We start from the raw sequence: 14253 nt of genomic DNA on the forward strand, positions 1-14253 counted from the left end.
CTGTACACAATATAATCACCATAAATACTCAATGCTCCTTGAACAAATAAAGTTTCCATAAGACTAGAGAATTCTATAAATAAAAATTGGGAAGTGGTGCATATAGGAAGTGGAACGATTTGCCCTGAAGTTTCTAGTGCTTCTGCTGCATATAACCACCAAAAAGAGTTAAAAGAAAAAGTTGATTCTCAGCTAAACCTACCATGATTTCATTACACTTTATACACAACCTCACTATAATAACAGCCCTTTAATAGTTTCTAACAACATTTTATAATAGACAAATTTTCTCTGAGATTAACTTTTTATGTTATATTTTACTTTTATACTAATTAGTTAGCGGTCTCTATACATGTTATTTTATAATGAAATTATTGATATTATAATAGCCTATTTGGTCGAGCTTATTTTTCTCCAAAAGTGATTTTTTATATTAAATAAGTGCTTATTTTCAAAAAAAAAAATGCTCAAAAGTGCTTTTTAAATTATTGACCAAACACAATTTGCATTTTGTTAAAAAGTACTTTTAAAAAAAATACACTTTCCAAGTACGCTAATTTTAGAAGTTTGGTCAAACAGACCGGAAGTCCCAACATGGTATCTGGAACGTCAAAAACTCCAATGAGCTTGAAACATGAGAAGTTAAAAGATGAAGTTGGAGACTTTTTGAAGAAACAAAAATGATTTTTTTGGGCAATTTTTTCCTGTATAAGTCAAATAAGAATTAAATGTCAAATATTATTATAAATGTATAACAACCAATCTCTAGAAACAACAAGTTTGAAAATAAGGTTGTTATATAGAGATTCAACATCATAAGAGAGCCTAACCATTCACGTTCAATGTACCTTTTGTGCCGTTTTCTTTTCCCTTTCTTTATTCTCTCTTTTCCATTCATGGATTAAATTAAAGCCTCTCCATCATACTAGAAAATTGCGAGAGAATGGTAGAGAAAACTAGGAAACGTCATTTAAACCTAAACGGATAATGTCTTGACAATTTATTACAAGGGTGCAACTCCTTTCTTCAAAAGCATATCATAAACTCTATCTACTTTAGTAGCTTCTATTGCGAACAAGGGATAAGCATCAGATTTTCTAGTGATATTGCCACTGTAAATTTGTATTGTAAGAACCTCTTGCATCCTAAGATAATGGTGTGGCGATAACCTGATTTCTCGGCATAGCTGTTTCTCCTGCAAATAGAAAAAATCACACGTGAATCGCTAGAAACATGTGATGTGTATGACTAACCTAACAACGAAAGCTTCGAAAATCAAAATCCAAATAACGAAGAAAAAGACATCATGATGTAAGTCTGTTATTCCTCAGATTCGTGCATCTGGTGTGTAAAACGAGGAAAAGTAACAAATTGGTTACCAAGTCGTGCAGGGCTTTCTCGATGATGAACATGTCAAGGGTACGAGAAACAAGAAGCAAGTCATGTAGGTCTATTATCACAACTTGACTTAATATAAGTGAAGTGTATGGCTCTAACCCAAAAACGGAAGTTTTGAAAACCAAAATCAGAATAACGAAGAAAAATACATTGTGATGTAAGTCTGTTATTCCTTGCATTCATGCATCCTGTGTAAAACTAGGAAAAAGAACAAAGTGGTTACCAAGTCGTATCAGTTTATCATCACAACTCGACTTGTATGTGGGGGTTTGTGTGTGGGGCTATGGGATTGTAAGACTTTAAGATTAATATTACTTTATAAGACTTTAAGATTAATATTACTTTATATAATTTTGAAGCAGCGAGGTTGTAAGACTTTATTTCTGTCCGAAATTAATATGTCCTTTATAATAATTTTGAAGCAGTGCCGACCAACTTTATACACGCACACGCACACGCGCACACACATATAGAGAGATTAATTGTGTATATAACTAGTAACTGTGCATGGTGAAGCGGTATCAGATGACACTTGTAGGTTCCAACACATTTAAATTGAACTGTTCCGTCTTATGAGTCCTCGGCGCAAGTACAACAACAACTACTATGCTTCAGTTCCAAACAAGTTGGGGTCGGCTATATGAATTCTCACTGCTTCAGTTAAGTTCAACACATGCCATATCATAAGGAAAAAAACAAGTTATAGTTACTGAAGAATTCCTTTTAGAAACATTAATCTGAAAACTTACAGGTTCAGATAACAGTTCTCCTGTGGAAAAAGATGCAACCCCTGAGTCGGTGATGGAACTCAAATTCGCCTGGCTACAAGGTTTTCTATTTGAATGTGTTCCAAGTGAGTCAGAGGAAGCAGGCATGTTCAGGCTTTCCTGGCTCGTTGGACCAATCTGAGAACTTTCTTTTCTGGGAACACCTTCTTCAACTTCCCTCTTCCTTTTCCTTTCTAAGTATCTCTCAGCTTCAGCTGATGAACGACAACCAGCAGCTTTCGCTTCCTGCATAACTTCAATATTACAAAGAGTAACAAGACATAAAATGATCCATTTTTTCTTTTATAATCGTGGTGTCTGGGCGAGCTTGCGCACCTCCACTAATTCTATGGGGTACCTACTACCTCCCACTAGCATAGGAACTGGGTAACTCTATCCGCCAAGTCTTGGATAGATGGGAAGAAATCACCTACTCCATTTTCAATTTGTTTGTCTTAGTTTGACATAGCACGGAGTTTAAGAAATTAAAGACCTTTGAATCTTGTTGTCTTAAAACTAAAGATGTGTATAATGTACCAAAATGCCCTTTGAATCTTGTGGTCTTAAATATGCCACGTACGATGTTGGGGGTAAAGAATTACTAAATACAGAAAGTGGCATTCTTTTTTAAATAGACTTAAGACAAACAAATCAAAACAGAGTGAGCATAATTTTTTGTCTCCGCTGGGTGACCTCATTTATACTTAGCCGAGGGTCTATCCGAAACAACCTCTATACCTTCACAAGGTCGGGGTAAGGCTGCATACGCATCACCCTCCACAGACCCCACTTGTGGGATTACACTGGGTATTGTTGTTGTTGTTGGATGACCTCATGGTTCTCAACCCACTTCATTGATCACTAAGGCCACACACAGAAAGTGATTCTGTATTATGTTTTGCTAATGCAGTCACAGATTAGTCAGATATGGTTCTAATTTTATAAATTTACCTTAGCTTCTATATAAGATTAATGAGCAAATATGGAAAAGGAAGAACAGTGGAGAGAAGAACTTATATACATGCCGACATTTAGTTTCATAAGAAAAGGTAAAATGATTAACAGCAGAGCGGAGTTTCCCACCTTGAGTTCTTGTATTCTTTTCAGATATCTATGTTCTGTGACCAGAGTCTTTAGTAATTCTTCATGCTCTTCCTTGGAGAGGAAGCGCATAAAGGCATCATAGCGCCGGCATATATCTTTCTCTTCTGGAGACAAATTCTTCTCAAATTCACTTGGCTGGAGTAAATTCCTCTCTAGAATAAAATCCTTGCGGCGCTTTCTTTCATCAAGCCTGCCATTATTCGTTCAAAATCAACTTCGAAAAATAAGATAACTAAAGAAATCACGAAAAATGTGACGGAGGGATGTAGAGTACCTCTTGGAATAGATACGCAGAACACGCAACTTAAGTTCGCGCTCCTCTTCGGTTTCAGTTTCCTTGAATTCCATATCAGCCAATAGTTGCTCTGCGTCATTATCATATTCAGGATCAAACTCTTGCCTTTTGAGGTTATATCCACTTAACTTCATCAATGAGGATCCATCATCCTTCAAAGATTTAGGTTTCTTGCCTCCGAAATTTCTGCCTGAAGAATTATCTGCCAACAATGAATTTACTTAATATCGCAATTTCACCATTTTTTTCGTGATGAATCATAAGTTGCCAGCCATACCTTCCAATTTTACAGGTTCATTTTGGTCTTTGATTTGTGACTTGCTGGATGGCTTTTTTATGCCTGTGATTCCTGCAGCATCCATGTTGCTAATGGCTCAAAGAATCCAAAAAGTAAACACGGCATTCAGATAGGACAAAAACCCGATCTTACCCGCATTGGATACAGAAGTTAAACGGCCCGAGGGACCATTTCTATGTGAATCTTCAACTCTAATGGCAAGCATGGAAGAAGAAAGTGAGTACTAGATAATTAAAACAGAAAAATGGCAATAAACCGTGCACAAAGGATATAGGATGTGATATTCATACTTGACTCGAGATGGAGAGAATGATTCATCTTTAGGAACAACTTCACCTATTGAGGAGAGTCCTGCAATTTCCACAAACATCCAATGTAACAAAATGTTGTGAAATTCATTCCAATCAAGAGAACATTCCCACTGTCGTTTGTACAGTAGTAATAAAATTTGATTTCATAAAAACGGTGAATTTAAACATCTTCTCGATTATTTTGGTTTCTCTGTATTCTTCTTTAACACTTGTTGTCAAAGCTGTTTCATTTTATTTCACATCCTTGGACATTATCTTTTTGTAATTTAGACTTGATTTTTTTATCACAAATTTTCTGATAAATGATTCATCCAGAAGACACAGTAGATTACAAAATCCATACTTGAACTCATATGCAAAATCCAGAAGATGTAGCGGATTACAAGATTTTTCTATCACATTATATCTACGGGAATTTTCGTTTGTCTTTCATGGAATAACGAAAGTAAAGACCAAAACAACCAATTAAAAAAATTGTAAAATCTTGTTGACGTTGTTGCTACTTAAAAATATATGTAGAATTAGTTAATTAGCGAATGGAGAGTGTTGAGTTTTGGGGTATCTTACATTTATAGCGATTAAGTAATTAAGCATCAATTTAAATTCTATATTTGACCATAATATCAATTCCATGTCAAAAAAAGAACAAAACTATAGTTACACGTCTTGTGGGAAAAGACATACTTCCCTCTCTCAATTCTTATCTCACTAGTTGACTATCTCTAGTCTCGACCATATTTCATCATGGTCTAACATTTACTGATAAATTTATTTGTACTGACTATCGGCACAACTACTGCATTCACAAATATTTAGTATGCTAGTAGTATTGGTTGTCAAATTTGGTTAATAATACTTCAAGAAAAAAAAATTAGAACTATTTACTTAGCATTTTCATTTTTTATTTTCCACTTGTACATAGGATAAATCATAAATGCACATAGATATTTTCAAGAGTTACCCCTTTCCCTATTCTTCAATTTTAGATATGGAAATCAAAATTTTAGCTATTTACATTTGATACGCACAAATAAAGATCCTGAAGATTTTCTTCCTATAGTAATTATGTAGTTTGCCTTTAGTTTATTCCATACTTTCTCAAACATGAAAAACAAGATCATTTATCTTGGTAAATGCAAATACAGATTAAACACATCCATAGAGAGATTCTAAAAGTTTCCTGCATCTCCTATTTGTTAGAGAACTTAGCTCTTAGTGGAAGGGCACATTTAAACAGTATAAAAAGTAATAAGTGACACTTTGAGATATACCATATATTTGATACATTCATAAAGAGACTCCCAAAGTTTATTTTTACTTTTTTCCTATTTATTAGCTTTTAGTTGAGAGATACTGTTGTTAGTACCAAAAAGAAGATACACAAAACACTTCTACTTGTAGTACAGATAGATGAACAACCAAGGCAAGCAAGTAGAATTGAGAATTACATTACCAACCTTTCTTATCTGTGAAATTCTCTTTAGCCATGGCAAGGAGTTCCTTTCTGTTTTTCCCCATGACATGAGTCATGTCCTGGAAAAAGAAAATGAAAAAATGCAGGTGAAATGGTGAGTCAGAAGAATTAAACTTGCAAAATATTTGTGATAAATTTTCTTACCGGTAGAGGAAAGTAAGGTGAGTCTAAGTATGCGTCCTTAAAATGATCGACGCAGGCTTCTTTGGACTTTGTTCCGACATGCTCACCTACTTCTGCCCAATTACCCATGCCATACATTTCAATTCCCTATGCATAGCAAATTCAAGGAACCAAGACAACAAGAAAAAGGGGTATTGGCGTTATGATTACCTAATATGAAAAGTAAAAAAGTCAAATTTAGTAATTAATAGGACGTTAGGTGTTCAAAAAAGAGGGTCGTTAAAATAACACCTCCAGAAGCAACATCTCTTCGTCAGCATTCCAGTCCGGGCAGATAAGCGGGAAAGCTAAGATGTCCTGTCCAAATACATTAAGAAGGTCATTAGAACAATGCAGCAGTTCTACTGCCTAGTCCTCAAAAATGAAGGTAGCTCCAAAACGGGTGCAAGGAAGCATTGAAAACACGAAGTAAGCTTCTAAAAACTAAATGTTTACAAAAACATCGAGTCCAAGCTGAATAGTGCACTTTTTTTTTTTAGCTAGTAAAGTTTCTGATATGGATTACTAGTTTACTACTGATAAAACAAAGGGCTTTTTTCATTTTTGGCCAGTCAGCCGAAATTAATTACAGGTGGTTGCGAAGATATACATAACATATACACTGATTATGTATATATTTATTCTTGATAACCGTGCCTGCCACCTCCCACTAACAATAGATACCAGGTAACTCTGTCCACCAAGGCTAGGACAGATGGGAAGAAATCACCTAGTATTTTTGTCTCCGTTGGGATTTGAACTAGAGACCTCATGGTTCTCAACCCACTTCATTGACCACGAGCCCACACCCTTGGATGTGATTATGTATATGTTATGTATAAAATATGTATAAGTATATTTATACTTAGTATACAAAACTTATACATTTGCTGGCGGTCTAAAAATTTAATTATCCCCATAACAAATAGAAAGTCACAGCTTCAAGTGAGCAATTAGTTAAATGCATGACACAAAGATTGATCTTCATACCGCAAAAGAGAAAGTGATTCATAATTTACAGAAGGAAGAACTAACATAGTACCATACTTGTCAATTAAATAAATAAATAAGAAAGAACTAACCATGACCCTATAGTGGTGATGGCTTTTGTGAGGATGCACCTCAGCACCAACAGAGAAGCACTCTATACATAAGTCAAAATCAGAGCATACAGCACATTTTATACGAGTTCTCCCGCTAATATCTTTGTTGCAATAATTGCAGTGATACAACGCCCTTTTGCCATCAGCTGTTCCTTGACCTGAGTTATCAAGAGCATTATGTCAACATACGAGGAGCAGTTGGACTTTGAAAGACTCTAAAAGCAAGTCATGCAAATGATGTCCAACAACTTTGCAGCAGCTTTTAGGACTGAAATTGCACACAGTTTGGGTTTTTTGAAAAGTATAAGAAATTATTGGGTTAAAAGAAGTCTTATGAAAGCACTAATAAGAAGAAGAAACACTATTAGTCCCTCAGGCATAAGACCACAAGGTAAGAATTCCATCCCACGATACAAAAGGTCAAAATTACTAGGGAAAAATTGGTCTGAACAAAAAGGAAAGAAGGGAAATAAAGATGGTAATATAGTACTCCCTCTGTATCAATTTATGTGACATTCCTTCCTTTTTAGTCAGTCCCAAAAAATAAGACCTCTCTATATTTAGTAACAATTTGACTTTAAAATACATATTTACCCTTAATGAGATGATTTATAGCAACACAAATATCTATAGCTTATTTTAGACCACAAGTTTCAAAATTCTTCCTTTATTTCTTAAACTTCGTGCCCAGTTAAACACCTTCACATAAATTGGAAAAGACGGAGTATAACTTAGGTCAAGATATGCCATTTTACTTTTTTGAAGAAGAAGATATGCCATTTACTTACTGTTTCCTTTCGTTCCATTCAACTAACCAACCCTTTAAAAATCCCAAATGGCTAAGCTCTATGCCTGAGAGCATTATAATGATATCGAGGCCTAATCCTGCTCCAAAAAATTCCCTAATTTTATTTTTGTTGTTTTTGACACGAACGTACACTTACCTCCCCCCCACCCCCCAGACTAGGATTCAAAAGTGGACGGTAGCCCTTCCTCACTTTTTGCTCCCTTGATGACTTGAACCCCCCAACCTCAAGGTCGAAGGAGGAGGATGCTTTTCCACTCGAGCAACCCTCTCTTTTCTAACACTAGGCAATGCTGATTCTGAACAACTTCAAATTACTAAAATCTATCCAGACTCCACATTAACCGATAAATTATTTTCGTAACACAACAAAATTATTTTTGGATCAAGTGTTTTCTTACCCAAAGAGTCTACCTCCAAAGTAATTTATGCCCACTACAGTAACAGCAAAAGTACCAAAATACTCCACTGACAAAATAAAGCATACAGATAATTGGAACCTGAGATAACTCTCGCTATGCTATCTTTAATAGCTTAAAAGTTGTTGCCATGTGTTTATACCAACAAAGTCGGGACTCAAAGAATTTCATGTTGGCAAGAAACAACTTTAACATATCGTTCACCGACAAAGCTGGGTCTCTAAAAGGATGTTAGGATCCTGTTTACACAGTAGTCATTGTTGAGTTCATCTACTAGTAAAACTGACTAAGTTTATGGGAGCAAAACCCCTGCCAGATCACAAAGTCAAAAACCTAAAATGATTCAATAGACAGAAAAGAAGACGATCAACTCTATAAGCAATCCACAAGAATGAGAATCCAACTGGACTTTACCAATAATGAACTGTCATCCACAAGAATCAGAATTGAACTGAACGTAGCAGTTAAAAAATAGTTAAACGAAACTTACCGATAGTCACAGATTCTAAATTGTCTCCAATTGAGGCATTCTTTTTCCTTCTTGATCTACATTAAGGAAAATGGGCAATGAAACTACAGGCAAGAATCAACTGACAAAAAAAAAAAGAAAACAAAAAAGACAGTATCCAACTTCCTCTAATGCCATCTATTAAAGAAACAAAACTCATATACCATTATCATTAGTACTTCCTGTTCTTTGGAGAACAGAAAATGGTGCTAATATATTAAAAAAAGGAAAATGTCCAAATATACCCCTGAACTATACGATTTAGAGAAAATATACCCTCAGTTAAAAGAGTGGCTCAGATATATCCTTTTTGGCTGACGGAAGTGAAAAAATCGATTTTAAATTTTATTTTTTATTAAAATAAGAGCCGCATAAGGGTATATTTAATCCTCCCCACAAAGTTTCGGGTTATATTTGATCCTTCTCACGAAGTCCAGGGTATATATAATCCTTCTCACACAAGGATTATTTTTCCTTCTTTAATTCAACAGATAATTTGGGTTTATTGCCTTGAGAATCAAATTTATTTTATCACTCGTCTTCTTATTGAATCTACCATAGATTCAATAATGCCATCTATTAAAGAAACAAAACTCATATACCATTATCATTAGTACTTCCTGTTCTTTGGAGAACAGAAAATGGTGCTAATATATTAAAAAAAGGAAAATGTCCAAATATACCCCTGAACTATACGATTTAGAGAAAATATACCCTCAGTTAAAAGAGTGGCTCAGATATATCCTTTTTGGCTGACGGAAGTGAAAAAATCGATTTTAAATTTTATTTTTTATTAAAATAAGAGCCGCATAAGGGTATATTTAATCCTCCCCACAAAGTTTCGGGTTATATTTGATCCTTCTCACGAAGTCCAGGGTATATATAATCCTTCTCACACAAGGATTATTTTTCCTTCTTTAATTCAACAGATAATTTGGGTTTATTGCCTTGAGAATCAAATTTATTTTATCACTCGTCTTCTTATTGAATCTACCATAGATGCCTGGAAAAAAAATCTATGCAGATACAAAAAATAAATTGCATGGTTACAAAGGATAATTTGGGAATAATAAAGAATCTTGTGATATTGAAAGGGCCTATATAATTTAAACCAACCTCTTGGGTTTCACCATTATCCAACAAAGCTTATGTCCATCGTCAATGCACATCAGTGTAAGAAAATTCCTTTCTTGTTTTTTCTTCAATGACACAAGCTCATATGCTAATCAACGGAAGGACAAATTTAAAACTCATGAAGGAATGTAATGCGATTGAAGGTCTTTTTGGTGACAAAGGAATTGAAAATCTCTCCTCCGTGAATCTATTAGCTTATTATTATCTAGGTTTCTTTGTTTTTATTTCCTTTTTTGCTTCCATTCTTTAGTGTGAAAATATGAGAAATAAAAAGAACGAAGTGTGAATAGCAAAAAGAGAAAAAGGTAAAAAATTTAAAAAATTAATGAACAAATTTCAAACTGTAGCTATTAGGGTGGTAAGGCGGGATGGTACGTGGTGTCCACCTCATCCAAAAGGCAAGTGACATGAGATTTCAGTAGTTGGGTCCTAAATTTGCTAACATGGATATTTTTGTTCGATGGGGTTGCATCAGGGATCAGCTCTTAACCCGTTTCTATTCGCCCTGGTGATGGATGAATTGACGCGACAAATACAAGGTGAGGTGCCTTGGTGTATGTTGTTCGCGGATACATAGTCCTGATTGACGAGACTCGCAACGGAGTTAACGATAAGCTGGAGGGCTGGAGACAGACGTTGGAGTCTAAAGGATTTAAATTGAGTAGGACTAAGACAGAATACTTGGAGTGCAGGTTCAGTGGCCTACCGCGTGAGGCTAACGAGGAAGTGAGGCTTGGTACCCAGGCCATTCAAAAGAAAGGAAGTTTCAAGTATCTTGGGTCTATTATACAGGGAGATGGGGATATCGACGACGATAAAGGCAAGTTCTACAAAGTGGTGGTTAGACCGACTTTATTGTACGGGCAGAGTGTTGGCCAGTCAAGAAATTTCACATTCAGAAGATGAAAGTCGCGGAAATGCGAATGCTGCGGTGGATGTGTGGGCACACTAGGAGAGATAGAATTAGGAATGAAGATATCCGAGACAAGGTGGGAGTGGCATCGGTGAAGGACAAGATGCGGGAAGCGAGGCTGAGATGGTTTGGGCATGTGAAGAGGAGAGACACAGATGCTCCAGTGCGGAGGTGTGAAAGGTTGGCTATGGACGGTTTCAGGAGAGGCAAAGGGAGGCCGAAGAAGTATTGGGGAGAGGTGATTAGACAGGATATGGCACAGTTTCAGCTCACCGAAGACATGACCTTAGATAGGAGGTTGTGGAGGACTCAGATTAGGATAGAAGGCTAGGTGGCTTATCCTTTCACCATAGTAGTTGTAGTTTTGCTCATTTGTTTATTACCATTTGATTTCTGCATTTGATTGCTGCTTATATTTGTTGGGCCGTTGTACTTTGGTTATCTTATTTATCTATAGTAGTTAATGCTCCTTTCTTTCCGGACTGTTCTACCATAACTTTCTCGCTTTTGTTATTCCTTGTTTTCATATTGTTTTCGATATGCTTGGTCCTATATGACCTTTTGTCTTGTTTTCCTCTCTTGTTCTCCTCTCTTGAGCCGAGGGTCTTTCGGAAACAGTCGCCCTACCTTTCAAGGTGGGGGTCAGGTCTGCGTACACTCTACCCTCCCCAGACCCCACATGGTGGGATTATACTGGGCTTGTTGTTGTTGTTGTTGGATATTTTTGTTCGAATAGTATAATAGAGGTTAAACATAAATTAATTTCGAAAGTAAAGCCGTTGAATTAAAGAACGCAAAAAAGTTCATGTCTGAGATGATTAACTATACCCCGGAACTTTGCAAGAAGGATCAAATATACCCCTGTACTTTGCGAAAAGGATCAAATCTACCCTTAGTCTCAAATATTACCAGTTTCCAAAAAATAACTTACCCACGGACTTGGCGAGAAGGATCAAATATACCCTTATATGGCTTTTATTTCAATAAGAAATAGAATTAAAAAATTTAAAATAGATTTTTTCACTTTCGTCAGCCGAAAAAGGGTATATCTGAGCCATTTGTGTATAATGGAAGTATATTTGCTCTAAATCGTATAGTTCAGGAGTATATTTGGACCTTTTCCCTATATTAATAATGCCAAATTTCAATTTGCTCACCCAAAAAATAAAAAGAAATGCTCACCCTCGCACAATAAAAGCACATACTAGAGCTAATTTTCAACACTTCACTATTCATAACAAATAAAATCTAGTCTTTACAACAAAGAGAAGATAAACCCAAGAAATCTATATCGCAACTCTATCAATGTGCCAATGCTCACCCTGGCACAATAAAATCACATACTAGAGCTAATTCTCAACAATTGACTAATCATTACTGTTGAAAAGTACCACATCAGTGGTTTAAGGGATGGGTGGTCTCCTTATACGAACTAGGACAATCCTCCTCTCATAAGCTAGCTTTTGGGGTTGAGTTAGGCCCAAGATCCATTTTACATGGTATCAGAGCAAGGCACATCCCAATTATTGATTCCCAATGTTGGGCCCCATATCAAGTTGCCCACGCACCAGATGCCCAGCCTTGGGCGTGAGGTCGAGTGTTGAAAAGTACTACATCAGTAGTTTAAGGGATGGGTGGTCTCCTTATATAAACTTGGGCAATCCTTCCCTCATGAGCTAACTTTTAAGGTTGAGTTAGGCCCAAGATCCATTTCTTTACAATTACCAATACAAATCCAGTCTTTACCACAAAAAGATGATAAACGCAAGAAATTAATATCACAACTCTACCATCACGCTATTGCTCGCCCTCGCACAATAGAAGCACATACTAGCGCTAATTCTCAAAAACTGACTAATCATTACCTCTAAAACCTAGTCCTTACCATGAAAACAAGTTAAACCCAAGAAATTAATATCCACTACTAGTTTAAAACCTATAACTAAAAGATACTCGCGACAATTGACTACTCAATGTTATCAATAAAATTTAATCTTTACCAGAAAACAAGATAAAAACCTAACAATTTCACACCCATTAGGACTTAAAACCTACAATTAATGACATTTCGACTATTGACTAATCAATTTAGCAATAAAAATCTAGTATCGCGACTCAACCATTGCGCCAATGCTACCCCTCGCCCAATAAAATCACATACTAAAGCTAATTCTCAACAACTGACTAATCATTACCAATAAAAATCAAGTCTTTACCACCATAACAAGTTAAACCCACCAAATTAACACCCAGTGCTTGTTTGAAACCTATAACTAAAAGATACTCGCAAATATTGACGATTCAACATTAGCAATAAAAATTCAATCTTTACCAGAAAACACGATAAACCCAACAATTTCACACCCATTAGTACCTAAACAACAACAACATACCCAGTGTAATCCCACAATTATGGTCTGGGGAGGGTAGAGTGTACACAGACCTTACCCCTACCTTGGGAGGTAAGGAAGCTGTTTCTGAAAGACCCTCCGCTCAAGAAAAAGCATGACAAAAAAGGGGTCAGATACGAATTAACGAAAGTAATGACACTTTCAGTACTTAAAACCTACAATTAATGACACTTTCAGTATTAACTAATCAATTTAGCAATAAAAATCTAATATCACAACTCTTCCATTGCGCCAATGCTCACCGTCGCGCAATAAAATCACATACTAAAGCTAATTCTCAACAATTGACTAATCATTACCAATAAAAATCAAGTCTTTACCACCAAAACAAGTTAAACCCAAGAAATAAACACCCATTACTTGTTTGAAACCTACAATTGACAACTCAACATTAGCAATAAAAATTCAATCTTTACCCGAAAACAAGATAAACCCAACAATTTCACACCCATTAGTACTTTAAACCTACAATTAACAACATTTTCAACTATTAACTAAAAATCTAATAATTACAACAAAAACTAGAAGAAGAAAAATCAAGAATTCAACAGTCATTAGTAGTTTACACCAAATAAAAAACACCCATAAGCTAAAAAAGACTCAATGTTAGCAATAAAAATTTAATCTTTACCAGAAAACAAGATAAACCTAAACAATTCCACACCCATTAGAACTTAAAACCTAAAATTAACTGACATTTTCAACTATACACCAAAAATCTAATAATTCCCACAAAAATTAGAAGAAAAAAAATCAAGAATTCAATATTCATTAGTAGTTTACACAAAATAAAAAACACCCATAAACAAAAAATATTAAAATAAAGAGAAATAATTTTTTTTTAAAAAAAAAAATCGAACCTTTGACTTGGATCTTCATCAGCTTGAAAATTCCCACGAGAGCGACCCATTTAACTCTATAAAAAATTAAAAACTAAAATGCCAATGTGATTGGCTATTAGTAATAAAGATTGAAACCCCACAATTAATTTGATGATTTTAACAGTAAATTTGCCAATTTGGGTATTTTGTTGATACAATTATTGGATTTTACACTGAAAATTTTGGGGTTTTGGTGAATGTAAAGTTTGTCGGATAAATGAATTAGCTTTACCCGACAAATTCCTTTTTCAGAAAAACGTTTTTATTTTT

The 14253-nt window shown here is 35.3% G+C and overlaps 1 protein-coding gene across 3 annotated transcripts; it reads right to left on the minus strand.

The window, feature by feature from the left end:
- Positions 1-947: 947 nt before the first annotated feature.
- On the minus strand, positions 948-14253 carry LOC132640227 (transcriptional adapter ADA2b-like). 3 transcript variants are annotated; one of them, XM_060356735.1, is made up of 13 exons: positions 13963-14252; positions 8627-8682; positions 6892-7070; positions 6062-6127; positions 5792-5917; positions 5631-5706; positions 4153-4213; positions 3995-4053; positions 3842-3913; positions 3544-3766; positions 3249-3459; positions 2148-2411; positions 948-1195 (listed from the first exon to the last, which is right to left on the minus strand). In XM_060356735.1, the coding sequence occupies exons 1-13, from the start codon at positions 14010-14012 to the stop codon at positions 1004-1006; spliced, it is 1635 nt and encodes a 544-aa protein (XP_060212718.1). In that variant the 5' UTR covers positions 14013-14252; the 3' UTR covers positions 948-1003. The 3 variants fall into 3 exon arrangements, with proteins under 3 accessions (XP_060212718.1, XP_060212717.1, XP_060212719.1); XM_060356734.1 differs by lacking the exon at positions 13963-14252 and adding an exon at positions 9761-11309; XM_060356736.1 differs by lacking the exon at positions 8627-8682 and having other exon boundaries at positions 13963-14253.

This window comes from Lycium barbarum, chromosome 5 (genome assembly GCF_019175385.1).
Source record: "Lycium barbarum isolate Lr01 chromosome 5, ASM1917538v2, whole genome shotgun sequence".
NCBI lineage: Eukaryota > Viridiplantae > Streptophyta > Magnoliopsida > Solanales > Solanaceae > Lycium > Lycium barbarum.